General features: G+C 55.5%; 1 protein-coding gene across 3 annotated transcripts in view; it reads left to right on the plus strand.

Annotated features, from left to right (window-relative positions):
• The window catches only part of Rph3a (rabphilin 3A), a 35,791-nt gene extending 26,692 nt beyond the window's left edge, over positions 1 to 9,099 (plus strand). For all 3 annotated transcript variants that reach the window (XM_090320129.1, XM_090320131.1, XM_090320130.1), the window contains 8 exons: positions 606 to 680; positions 1,455 to 1,564; positions 2,805 to 2,931; positions 3,990 to 4,046; positions 4,422 to 4,576; positions 5,883 to 5,964; positions 8,074 to 8,170; positions 8,583 to 9,099. In XM_090320129.1, the coding sequence (XP_090176255.1) occupies positions 606 to 680; positions 1,455 to 1,564; positions 2,805 to 2,931; positions 3,990 to 4,046; positions 4,422 to 4,576; positions 5,883 to 5,964; positions 8,074 to 8,170; positions 8,583 to 8,713 (834 nt within the window). In that variant the 3' untranslated portion in view covers positions 8,714 to 9,099. The remainder of the gene's footprint in view (positions 1 to 605; positions 681 to 1,454; positions 1,565 to 2,804; positions 2,932 to 3,989; positions 4,047 to 4,421; positions 4,577 to 5,882; positions 5,965 to 8,073; positions 8,171 to 8,582) is intronic.
• The last annotated feature ends 4,224 nt before the right edge of the window (positions 9,100 to 13,323 follow it).

Raw genomic sequence — 13,323 nt, forward strand, 5'->3', positions numbered from 1 at the left:
TGACCACAGGGGCTCCCAGGAGGCCCAGAGGCCTATACGGTGGGCTGCAGGGGGCGTGCGCTGCCTGGGCTCTGACCCCAGGGACCCTGGACCCCGGCAGCTTGGGCGGGACAGGGGGAGGCAGCCCCAGGAGTCTGGAGGTTGTGTGAACAAGGGGAAGCTGCCCTGGGGTACGGGGCAGAGGTCGTGAGCCTCACCCCTCGGTGGAGAGCCTGATGTCTCAGCGTGGGTGCCAGGGGATCTTCCTGACCCTCCCCCACCCCACCCCCGCCTCCCAGCACCACCTCTGTCATCAAAGCCCAGGGGAAGAGCCAGGGCGATGGCATTCAAATCACCACACCAGGAAGTCACCGTGCTGGCTCCCCATGTCAGGAGGGACACAGACTCAGAGAGGGTAGGACAGAGCGTGAGTCACACAGCTTGGGAGTGACGTTCTGTAAACCCTGTCGGCAGGATTCTCGGGCTCTTACCACAGCCCTGTGCCTCCCCCCCTACCCCCTACATTTCTCTGAAGAGACAGAGGGACAGATGCTAAGGGTTCTGCCACCACCCATGACAGCTGAGCCCCCGGCCACCAAGCTCTCATTCATCATCTTCTCTCACAGGGGCTGAAACCCATGGACTCCAACGGCCTGGCGGATCCCTACGTCAAGCTGCATCTGCTGCCGGGGGCCAGCAAGGTACCACAGGGCCGGGCTGCAGCCGCCGCCTGCAGCTCCCAGGCTCGCCACTCAAAGCCCAAAATAGCCCCGAGTGGCAGAGCCCTGCCCGGGGGCCCAGGAGAGGACCACTGTGGGCATGGGCTGGTGTCACTGGGCCAATGCGGTACCCCTGCCCACCCCTGCTTTCCAGGGCTGCCCTTCTGGGGTGTCTGTTGGCTTGGCTGTGCTAACAACATGCTCTTGGGAAAATGGCTACACACAGCACCCGGAGACCGTGCCTCCGTGCACACACAGCCTCGCTGCTTCTTCACTGGGATCGAGGAATGGACACATGGCCCCTCAGCTGTCCTTAACCAACCCCCCACCCCAGTGCCATCTACTGCCATCAAGACCCACCCATCACACTCCTAAATCCAGTGCAACCCAGTGGGAATCATTTACATGTTAGTGTGAATTAGGCCCATCACCAGGCCACCTGTCTGGGTATGGTGGCTTGTCAGGCCTCCTATCTTGGAACAAAATGAAAGGACTTCTCCACCCTCACCCCACTGGGGGACACTGGAGACTCCACACAGACTTGAGACTGTGCCACAGGAGGCCCTCCACGTTCTGCCCCCACAGGGTGGTTTGGGGACGAGGCGCTGAGGACACAGCCCCTGGGTGCATGCTTTGGGGAGCACTGAAGCCCCCCCCACACTCCCACAAGGCAGCACCCCACCCAGATGCCCTCTAGGATGCCCCAGAGCCTGCCATCCTGAAGCAGACCTCTGCTTGTCCATCTCTCTGAACCAGTCGAACAAGCTCCGGACAAAGACCCTACGAAACACGCGGAACCCGGTCTGGAATGAGACCCTGGTGTACCATGGCATCACGGATGAGGACATGCAGAGGAAGACACTCAGGTCCCTGCACGCCGTGGGGAGGGAGGGGGCGGGGGAGGGGTGGGGAGGAAAGAGGGGCTCAGGTTACCCTCTGCACAGTCTTGTTTTCCGTTTCACCTTTACAAAACCACAGGTGTTTCTAAGTCAAGCACTCGTGGCTCCTGCCTGTAATCCCAGCTACTCAGGAGGCGGAGAGCTGAGAAGACTTCAAAGTCAACCCAGGCAGGAAAGCCCATGGGACTCTTCTCTCCAGTTAATCAGCAAATAGCTGGTAGTGGCACTGTGGCTCAAGTGGCAGAGCACCAGCCCTGAGTGAAAAAGCTCAGGGACAGGCCCTGAGTTTAGTCTCTAGCACTGGTGCACACACGTGTGTGGATATCACACACACACACCTCGTCCGGGCTTTTGTGTCTATGGGAATTGCCTTCAAGCCCCCTGCGTGCCAAGGGCCTTTGTCAGTCTGTGCAGTGTTTGCATAAAATCTGCGCATGCCTCTACTTATCCCCTGCTGCAGTTGAGTAAATGAAACGTGAGGACACAGACATGGCACACTCGCAGGGACTTGGACAAGGAAAGGCCATGCACAGTTGGTGCAGTGCGATGTTTATTTCACGTATTTTCCGTTCGTGGTTGGCTGGGATCCCTTAGTGCCGACACCAGCCGTACGTGGCCGAGTCTAGCAGAAAGAACGTGCAGCAAAAGACGACAAACCTAAAAGCTCCTACAGCTGGGTGTGGCAATGCATGCCTGTAATCCAAGCCCTCAGAAGGCAGGGGCAGGAGGCTTTTGAGTCTGACACCCTGTTTCAAAATAAGGTTAAAAAAATTAAAAATAGATACTGCCTGGCTCCATTAATGTGAAAGTCAAAGTGCAAGCTGGGACCCCAGGAAGCCATTGCTGGGAGGCCATTAAACAGCAGCAACAGGGCTACAATCTGACAGGATGGCACATGCCTCATTCCCACACACACACCCATCCCCCATAGAGTGCAAGATCCCAGCACACAGTGGGAGCTCGTGGTATATAGTGGGACAGGCCAGCACACAGTGGGACCTCTGGTGCACAGTAGGTGCTCTGTAACACAGCAGGTGCCCTGGCCCATAGTGGGAGCTCCTGGCACATAGTGGGTACTCTGGCATGTGTGGAGTTCCCAGCACACAGTGGGAACTGTGGCACACATTGGGACCTCCATCATTCAGGGAGGGATCCCAGCACACAGGAGGCGTTCAGTGTTTGCTGCTTTCTCTCCTGTCCACTGTAGGATCTCCGTGTGTGATGAAGACAAGTTTGGCCACAATGAGTTCATCGGGGAGACCAGATTCTCACTCAAGAAACTGAAGCCCAATCAGAGGAAGAATTTCAACATCTGTCTAGAGCGGGTGATCCCTGTGAGTGGCTTTCTAGAGGTCTAGCAGGGGCAGGGGGACTGCTGCCTTCCCACAGCTCTGCATCGGGGTAGCTGCGAGTGGCATCTGAACACAGTGCATGGTGGCCTTGGCCCAGGGGACTGAGGACGGCGCCTCCCCTCTGCCCATCACTTTTTTGCTTTTTCTTTATTTTTTTTTTGCCAGTCCTGGGGCTTAAACTCAAGGCCTGAGCACTGTCCTTGGGCTTTCACAGGCCAGTGCTCTACCACTTGAGCCACAGCACCACCTCTGGCTTTTTACTGTGTATGTGGTACTGGGGAGGTGAAGCCAGGGCTTTGTGTATGCTTGGCAAGCATTCTTACCACTAGGCCACACTCCCGGCCCTGTTTATCACTTTTCTGAACACATCTGGGCCCGAAGTCCCTTCTGTACCTTCTCACTCCCAGGCCTGGGCCAGGGACCGAGCCACTATGAGCCTTTGTGTGTGTGGGGTGGGGTGGCTGTGTGAGAATTACCAGAACAGAGCCTCATGGGGACACCACCACCCTGCCACCTGCCAGCCAGGATGTGGCATTAACCCTGGAGAAAGAACAGGGAGAAACTCCCATTTTCAGGAACTCGTCAACAGAAGAGCTTCTCACACTTAGCTTCATGGGGTCTCCTCTGAGACGCCTTACCTAGAGGAGGAATGTGGGGTGCCCGCATGGCCAGGGTGACCCCCAGGGCAGAGGCAGTGGTTCTGCTCACTGCTGGAGCCCAGTGCCCCCCAGTGAAGCCTTCGGGTAAAGGGGTGAGTCCTGCCTTTGTCAGCCAGTCACAGAGAGAGAGACCCAAGAAGGAGAATTACAATGGCACCCCCACACGGTGCAGCCAGCCAGGGTCAAGGGTTCATGGTCAGGACAATGGGCTGGGGTCCGCCTGGCTCAGTGGCTTCTGGGACTGTCCATCTTGCAAGGGTGACACTGCTGGCTGGGACATGGAGGTGGTCAGAGCTGTAGAAGCTTCAGTCCCACAGGGCGTGGCTTTCTCGGGGTTGGCTCCATGACACCACTGACGGTCCTTCTGTCTCCCTCCTCAAGATGAAGCGTGCAGGGACCACCGGCTCAGCCCGGGGCATGGCCCTCTACGAGGAGGAGGTAAGCACCAAGGGGAGGAGGCCCCAAGCTGTGCCCTCCCCCCCTCCCCTCCCCCCACCATCCCACCCCCTGGCCCTGGGCAAGGTCAGGCTCTTCCAGCTGGATGCTGCCAGCTTGTGCTACACCTCAGGGCCATCTGCCAGGGAAAGCCAGAGATCAGAGCCAGGGTTGGGACTGGGCATTGGGGCTCAGCCCAAGCCAGAGTCAAGACTCCATCCATGCCTGACTCCGCGCAGAGGGGCTGGGCGTGTGAGCCTGGGGCGCGCTGGAGCTTTCCTTCACCCTTGGGTCTGCGGCTGTCCGTGGTTCTGACTGCGTACTGGCTGCATTCTCTGCCCTCTGTCCTCACGCCCTGCCTCTGTCTCGTCCCTGCAGCAGGTGGAGCGCCTCGGGGATGTGGAGGAGCGCGGGAAGATCCTGGTGTCTCTGATGTACAGCACGCAGCAGGGCGGCCTCATCGTGGGCATCGTGCGCTGCGTGCACCTGGCCGCCATGGACGCCAACGGCTACTCAGATCCATTCGTCAAGCTGTGAGTCTGCACTGGGGCCCCGAGGGGCCTCCAAGGGGCCCAGCTCCATGAAAGGGAGGGCCCGGGGCAGCACCCTGGGCATCAGGTCTGTGTTCATCTGACACGTACAGAGCTCTGGAGGGAGTGGTTGGCATGGTAACCCTACATAGACGCCAAGGAGTTGGCTGTACCCCCCCCCCCCCCGCAGCACCTCACAACCCCAGCACTAAGAAGCAGTCTGGCTTTGTTCAGGCTCAGTCTGGAGTCACTCCACCAGGCTTAGAGCTGCAGTAACAACAAATCTCAGTCCCAGGAAGAAAAGAGGCCACATCACATTCATCCATCTCAGCAAAGAGGCCCCGCCCCTGCCCATCCAACCCAGCGGACCAGCCCCTGCCCACCCATTCCAGAAGACCAAGCCCCTGCCCACCCATCCCAGCAGAGGCCATGCCCCTGCCAGTCCCTATCCCGCAGGTATTCAGCCTCCCTCAGCTCTTAAAAAAAAAAGCAAGAGCTGGGAATGTGGCTCAGAGGTAGAGAGCTTGCCTCAAGCCAGGCATCACACACATACACACACACCACAGAGAGAGAGAGAGAGAGAGAGAGAGAGAGAGAGAGAGAGAGAGAGAGAGAGAGAGAGAGAGAGAGAGGGAGGGAGAGGGAGAGAGAGAGAGGGAGAGAGAGGGGGGGGTCTTTGAAAACAGTTGTCTTAATTACAGTAAGTAATATTCACATTCAAAATTGTTCGGCTAGTGGCAGCCCAACTCAGACTCAAACGCCACAAGCCTGCGTAGCTTTAGCCCATTTTTTTTTTTTTTTACTTACTGCAAACCACTTATTAACAGATACTCTGCTTGCCAATAGAGTGTTATCTGGACATTCCAAAAGTTAGCATTTGCCTTTGGCCCCCATTCCCCTGAGGTATTTGCTTTCGCCCAGAAAACCCTTGGCTGAGCACCTGTCATGCACCAGGTATTGTGTCTGCACCGGGGAAGAATCTTCTAGATAGAAGAGTCCAGGCGCAAAGGCCCCAGGGCTGGAAAGGAGAGGATGAGTAGAGCGAGTGGTCACTCCCGCAGACACCTCGGTGCCCCCTGTGTGCTGGGGCCTCTGCCTCCGCCCCTCTGTTTGCAAGCAAAGTGGCCACACTGGCGGCATGGAGGTGGAGGAGGAGGAATGGTGCCAGAGGCGTGTCCTGCGGCTGGCACCAGGTCCATGCTACAGCCCTTCCTTTGGCTCGGCTCCCACCGCCCTGCGGGTGGGCACATGGGGCGCGGGGCTCCCCCTCCAGCTTCACCCCACGACAACCGCTCCTGCCTCCTTTCAGGTGGCTGAAACCAGACATGGGGAAAAAAGCCAAGCACAAGACTCAGATCAAGAAGAAAACCCTGAACCCCGAATTTAACGAGGTGAGGCTGCCCCGCGCTTTGTCGGGCTCCGGGGAAGATTGCGGGGGGTGGGGGTAAGGTGTTGAGTAGTGGGCACCCCATTGGCTCTGGTCTCTCCTGAAATCCAGTGAGTTATGAGTAAGAAACTTTATGATGCTGGTGCAAACACCCACCCCCAGCCTCTCACGCCCACTTTCCTCCTGAGAAATGGATATTGGCCTTGCCTGCTTGTTACATACACACGTTCACACACACACACACACACACACACACACACATTTAAGCCCTTGTGTGTGCTTTTTCCGGTGCCCCCCTCTGACTTGGATCCTCCTACCTCCACCTCCTGAAAAGATAGGATTCTAGGCGTTGTGTCACTGACCCAGCCAGGGCTCAGCTTTCTTGGGGTGCACAGCATCTCACCACCCACTCCATCTTGAGCCGTTTCCAGCTCAGAATCCCCAAGCTCGAAAACGATCCAAAATAAATCACCGTGGATGGGTTGACATGTGATTGGGCTGTGGGGATGCTGTTTGAGGGTATCATTGGTGGCAGTGGGACACTGAAAGCAGCCTCCACACTGAGGTATTAGGGCCCAGACACTGGATGCAGCCAGTGAAAGAGAGACCGAGAAGACAGCCTACAAACACTTGTGGCCGAGTTTTACCAGCGTTATGAAGGGAAGAGGGAAGCCACTGTCTGGTATCTCATTTTAAAAACTATCTGTCCACGTGGCCACGCCCAGGACTGTCCTGTTCTCGGGTAGTTGTGTTATGGGTTAGATACCATTTTGGACTCTCTTTATTAGTTATGACAATGAACAAGAGTAAATTTTGTAGACAGACACGATTATTTGCTTAAAAATCAGATTGTTCCTTTCTACACAACCTATAAAAGAACAGCTATTTTTTTTTTGGCCAGTCCTGGACTTGAGCTCAGGGCCTGAGCACTGTCCTTGGGCTTTCTCAAGGCTAGAGCTCTACCACTTGAGACTCAGCACCACTTCTGGCTTTTTTCTATATATGTGGTACCAAGGAATCGATCCCGGGCCTTCATGCATGCTAGGCAAGCACGCTACCACTAGGCCAAACTCCCGGCCCCAAGAACAACTTTTTTTTTTTTTTTTTTTTTTTTTTGCCAGTCCTGGGCTTCAGCTCAGGGCCTGAGCACTGTCCTTGGACTTTCTCAAGGCTAGTGCTCTACCACTTGAGCCTCAGCACCACTTCCAGCTTTTTTCTATGTATGTGGTACTGAGGAATCGAACCCGGGTCTTCATGCATGCTAGGCGAATTTTTTTTCATTTTTTTAAAGAATTTATTAACGTTGATTTTTACGTCATATTTTAAATGACAAGTTTAACATACAAGTGTTCAAGGAGGGAATCTCTATTTACAATCACTGGGACTCAGCATTTAGAACTCCATCACAATTAGGCTAAGGGTTTGTATGTCATAGAAACATATTAATTTATGAAATAAAACATTATGTCTATAGAGTCATAGGTTTTTTTGTCTATATAGTTATGTTTGTTTTTCCATTACCCTGTCCATAGCTTTGGGTATGCAGTTATTGAGTCCTCGCTCTTGTACTCTTTGGATTTAATAGCCGCATATTAAGGATACCATGCGCCTTTTGTTCCTTAGGTCTTGACTTGTCTCACTCAGCATGATTCGCTCTAGATTCATCCACTTCCCTGTGAATGCCATTATTTTATCTTGTCTGTTGGCTATGTAGAATTCCATTGTGTATATATACCACATTTTCTGCATCCATTCATCTGTAGTAGGGCATCTGGGTTGTTTCCATCGCCTGGCTATCGTGAATAGTGCAGAGACGAACAACTATTTTTTTTTAAATCTTTTTAATCAGATGGCTTAAGAACCAGGTACTCACTGAACCCCATTTCTGAAGCGGTCACCAGAGGGAAGGGCAGAGTTCGGGGTCCTGGAGTCTCCTGAACTTGTAATGGAATTCCCTTGTGATGTCAAGCAGCTGTTGAAAGGGGGTCCTAGGCTCAGTGGGGAAGGAATCCAGTGCCCGACGGTGCCCAGCTCCAGGGCCCTGGGTCCCAACCTGACCCCCCTGCTCCCCTCCTGACCCTCTTCTGCTCCCGGTCCCCTCTGCTGCACCCAGGAGTTTTTCTATGACATCAAACACAGCGACCTGGCCAAGAAGTCACTGGACATCTCCGTCTGGGACTACGACATTGGCAAGTCCAACGATTACATCGGTGAGTGGGGGCCGCTCCCCGTCCACGCGCTGAGCTGGGCCCCACCCCTGACTCGGTCCCAGGAAAGCATGCACAGCCTGGCTGCTTGCTGAATGAGGGCCCTGAGGCAGAGCAGCTCAGTGGGGAGGAAGGGGGAAAGGGACGCCCTGGGTCCCTGCCTAAAGTCAGGCATTCAGGGCAGGGTTGAAGTCTTTGAAGGTAGAAGACGAGGCTGTGACATGGTGCTGGAGCCACAGCTCTGAGGCCAACTCAGTGAATACAGTGAACAGCACTGTGGCCCCAGCCCTCGGTGGACCCGGGACCCCCAGCTTTACTGCAGGTGGCCGTCTTCCCCTGACTGCACATGTAGGTGTAGAACAGTGTCTTTGCCTCCCTCTGTGCTAACCTCCTGCCCTCCCCGCCCCACCCCCAGGAGGCTGCCAGCTGGGGATCTCAGCCAAGGGCGAGCGCTTGAAACACTGGTACGAGTGTCTGAAAAACAAGGACAAGAAGATAGAGCGCTGGCACCAGCTCCAGAACGAGAACCACGTGTCCAGCGACTAGGATGCCCCCCCGCTGGCCCTGGCCCTGCCCAGTGTCCCCAGCCCCAGCCTGCCCAGCCACCACCACACTCTGCTGTCTTTTCTGTACCTCCATCCTTTGCCCCTGGCTGACTCCCCCACCCCCAGCCTGCTTTTGAGGTCCCTTCACCTTGCTGTTGCCAAAGAACCCCCGCTCCGGATGCTGGGACTTGGGCTCTGGACCCTCTCTGGTCGCCAGGGCAGAGGGAATCCGGAGGTGGGGGTGTTTACAAAGAGGCGGCCAGGATTGCCTGGCTTCCCCGTGTGGCCAGACTTCAGGTTCTTCACTACTTGGGACTGTTTATAGACCCTCCTGGCCTTGACCCCCCTCCCTCCCTCTCCCTCTCTCTCTCTTTCACACACACACACACACACACACACACACACACACACACACACACACACACACACACCATTTCCTGTTCACTGTCTGTGGGGGGCAGTGGGGCCAGCCCAAGGGTAGACATGGAAGGTTCCATGCAGTCCCTCCAGATCACACCCCCAGTGGCCAGGAGGACAGCCTCCATCTCCAGGTTCCCTCCTCCCCACCCCCCTGCCCTCTCCTCCTCACCCCTGCCCTGCACCAGCCATTCTTGATCTGCTTCCTAGCCAGGACCAGCGCTCCCTGGTCCTGGGTCTCCTCTGCCTCCCTCCTCCCACCCCTGTCCCCTCCCCTCTTATTCCTTTCTAGTCCCAGCCTCAAGCCTCCCCCTTTCTTATCTCTAAGGGGGCCAAATAGCAAAAAACAAACAAGTAGATCAGCAGCAAGCCTCCTCTGGCTGCCTCCGCCAGCAGACTTAGAGAAACCCGGGGTGACGAGCCCTGAGCCCCACGGGCCACCCCAGGTCACGGCAGCCTCGCCTGGCTGTGGGCACAGCCTGGGTCATGGCAGCACCCCTGGGCCCCGTAGAGGAGCGGTGCCAGCCTGGCCTTCCCCGGTGGGCCCAGGGGGCATGGGGAAGGCCAGGGAGACAAGCCCAGCCTCGCCCCTTCCTTACTCTTTGACTGAATCACCTCCATTCTTTCATCATCTCTCACACAGAATCACAGTCTCTGTCTTGCTCTGTATTTCCCTGTCATATCAGTAGACATGAAAACTTAAGGGACAGACCATGCCAAAGGCTTTTGCTGAACACTTAAGGGACAGACCATGCCTAAGGCTTTTGCTGAACACTTAAGGGACAGACCATGCCAAAGGCTTTGCTTACCCTGAATCCGGGTGACCATTGTGAATATGAGGCTGGCGCCAGGCAATCCCACGGCTGCCCCGTGAGAAAAGTTTGGTTTCTCCGGTGTTTGAGAGTCCCCTCCTGCTCTCTCCACGAGAGTCAGCACACCAACTGGAAAACCCACTCTCCACATCCGCCCATCGTCCCTGCACATCTTAGAGGAGGGCTCTTTCTTGCCTTGGAATCACCATTGTCTAAGTATCAAGCTCTCTGCCTGCCTCCACGGTGGCCAACAACCTCCTGGCCACTGGCCTCTCTCCCGACCTTGATCTTGACCTTGAGATTAGGTCCCCGCAGCTCCACTCAGCCCACAGTTTCCCTTCAGAGAAAGCATGCTGTGGTGTCACCAGGCCTGGCACTGGCGTCAGCATGCAGCAAGCTCACAGCACTCCTGATCTCTGGACACACCGAACTGATCCCCTGTTCCCCCCCACACCTCCCTTGGATTCTACTCCCCCTCCTCTGTGCATGCGCAAAGGACCGCCGCCAGTGAAGACGTAGCCAAAAATAAAGTAGGAAAACTACAGGTCTGCCTGTCTTTCTCTCTGGCTTCTGGTAGTTCTGCCTGGGCCGGGAAGGATGGTCCTGGGCTGCCCACACAAGATGGGTGGGTTCGTCTCAGGCATGGGCAGGTGGGCCCAGGTAGTGTGGGAAGCCCCCACCTTGTAGGGTGTTTTCACAGGTGCCCACTGAACAGGAGGTGCTCCGCCACCTTCCCTCCTCCTCTGCTGGGTAAGGAGTCCAGTTGTTAGCCGGTCACGGAGCGGGGCCAGGACCTGGCTCTCCTGTAGGAGCTGTGTGATCATCATATAGGAGACTTTTCAAACTGTCACACTGTCCCCACAGATATGGTTAAGCCCTAGGGACAAGGGGTCTATTTGAACCATTTCCTCCATAAGGACTGAAAACGGCCTTCAAGGCAGATCCATTTTCCTGCATTACTAGGTGGTAAGGCCAGGCCGGGCTGTAGAAGCCTGTCCCAAGCACGTGCCAGTCTTCCCCAGCTGCTGGCAGACATCACTCATTGGTACTGAATCCTCAGCACACAGAAACAGTCTCAGGAGGCAGTGAAAAGAAGCTAGTTTCCACCCTGAAGAGGGCTGTTGTCCTCCAGCGGAGGGCTGGCACATGACACCTGCCAACACTATGCTTTGTCTCCACTGAAATAAAACATTCTGCTAGAGGCAACCAAGACCCTGTCCCCAAGTCCTGCCAGACTCCTAACTGCTTTAATTCTGTCACCCACCAGCTAAGAGGGCTTCTCCACCTCCCCCTGCACAGGAATCACAGGTACAAAGCAATGACATCCTTCCAGCCTGGCATTCCTGGCCTTTGAGTGCCCAAGGCCTCCAGGCTGGACTGGTACCCCCAGAGACTCACAGCCCCAAACCTGGGGAGCCGGGGACCTGTGGCTTCAGGAGCCACAGACTTGTGGCTCTGAACACTTATGGTGAAGTCCTGGAGAAGCTATCACTGGGTCTGTGTAGAGGCATAACACCAGGGGAACACAATGGGGAGTCTCCCAGCAGAGTCCACAAGCTCAACAGCCTGCTTATATGGGCTTTAGCAGTGAGAAACAGGTCTGTGCTCAGGAGGGAGAGAGGGCAGCTGGCCGCATTTCACTCTGGCTGGAGGTGCTTACCTGGGGGTGGCTTAGCAGCAGGAGCAGTGTTTTGGGGTCCAGTCTGCAGCTGGCCAGTGAAGGCAAGGCCAGGGAGAAGGAAGGAGCCTGGCGAGGCCAGGAGTAACCAGTGCTTGTCCAACGCCATCCCCCTCCCCCCAGGCATGTGGGGGGAGTGATCTCACCCTCCCCAGGGCTGGGAGGCCTGCAGGAATGTTTGCAGGTAGAATTGACTCCACCCTGCTGATGGGCTCCCAGGCCTTCCCTGAACTTTGCCCCTGCTCCACCCAGTTTGGAAAGGGTATAGTTCCAAGCGGCAGCATTCTCAGGAAATGCTTGGAACCCAGTACATCCTGACCCAAGTAGCAAGGATGGGTTGCCTGGAGTTTCCTGTTTCTGTTTCTTTCAGTGGAAGTTAAAGCTGCCTAGAGTATATGAAGCCTCAACCCTGGAAAGAACCAGATTTTTCCAGTTGTTTCCTGCGTCTTCTAGGGACCCCTGGTCACGCTCTTCTGCAGTGATTATAGTTTTGTGAGGCAGGGTCTGCCTGCATAGCCCAGCCTTGGATTTTCCATCCTACCGCCTCACTCTCCACTTCCTGCTAAGACACTGGCTTCCCTGTTTCTCTCTGCACAGCCTCCATCACTGCCCCTCGCCGTCCTTGCCTGTCGAGGTTCAATGTGGTCTGTCCTTTCTCCTTAGTTCCATAAGTCAGGGAAAGAGCGCATTTGTTTTTAGAACTTGGTGGTGGTGGTGGTGTGTGTGTGTTTGTGCCAGTTCTGGAACTTGAATTCAGGGCCTCCAGTCTCCATTTGTTTTTCATTGAAAAAAAGAGAACTTGGGGAGGGGGGAAGGGAAGGAGGAGGAGGAGGAGAGAGAGAGAGAGAGAGAGAGAGAGAGAGAGAGAGAGAGAGAGAGAACAGTAAGACATGTAAACAGCTGCATGTAGTGGTAAGTAGGTAGTTTGAGATGTTCTTTATCCGTTCTGATGGTCTGACTTGTGGGGCTTGAACTCAGGGCCTGGGCGCCATCCCTGAGCTCTTCTGCTCAAGGTTGGCGCTCTACCACTTGAGCCACAGTACCGCTTCCACTTTTCTGTGGTTCCTTGGAGATCAGAGTCTTACAGGGAGTTTGCTGCCCCGAGCTGGCTTTGAATCTCCATCTCAGGAGATCTCAGCCTCCTGAGTCCCTCGGGTGACGTGCGGGACATAAGCTGCAATTGCTAATTTAAAAATGCACAAGGGATTGCAAAACACTTGATTTTTTTTTTAAGTAGTTGTCAGAGGTTAGAGTGCCATCAGTCAGCTTATGAAAACACGGGTCATGATCCACGCCGCCCCTTCCACCATCCCCCCACCTTCGTCCCCTCCCGTCTTAGCCTCAAGTTCCACAGTCCAAATGCAGCCCTTATACTCCACGTACAATGTGAGGAAGCTCAATGGACTGTAAGAACTACAATGACCAAGATGGAACACCCCTCCCCCCAAGACCCCCCCTCCCCCCCCCGCCGACTTCAGAAGCACTGTCTTGGAGTCACAGGCCACGGAAAGGCCAGACTGGTGGCTGGAGGCAGGAGGCAGTTGGTGGCAGCTGAGTCAGGCCCAGTGGAGGTGTAAATGAAGGGCTCTTCATGAGGGGAAGGCGCCACCCTTCTCAGGAAACGAAACTGAGAACCGGACTCCGCCCAGCCTAGACAGCTGGAGAGAGACGAGGCAGCAGGTGCCCAGAGCTGCTCTGCCAACC

Source organism: Megascapheus bottae, chromosome 28 (genome assembly GCF_031878675.1).
Source record: "Megascapheus bottae isolate mThoBot1 chromosome 28, mThoBot2.hap1, whole genome shotgun sequence".
Taxonomy (NCBI): domain Eukaryota; kingdom Metazoa; phylum Chordata; class Mammalia; order Rodentia; family Geomyidae; genus Megascapheus; species Megascapheus bottae.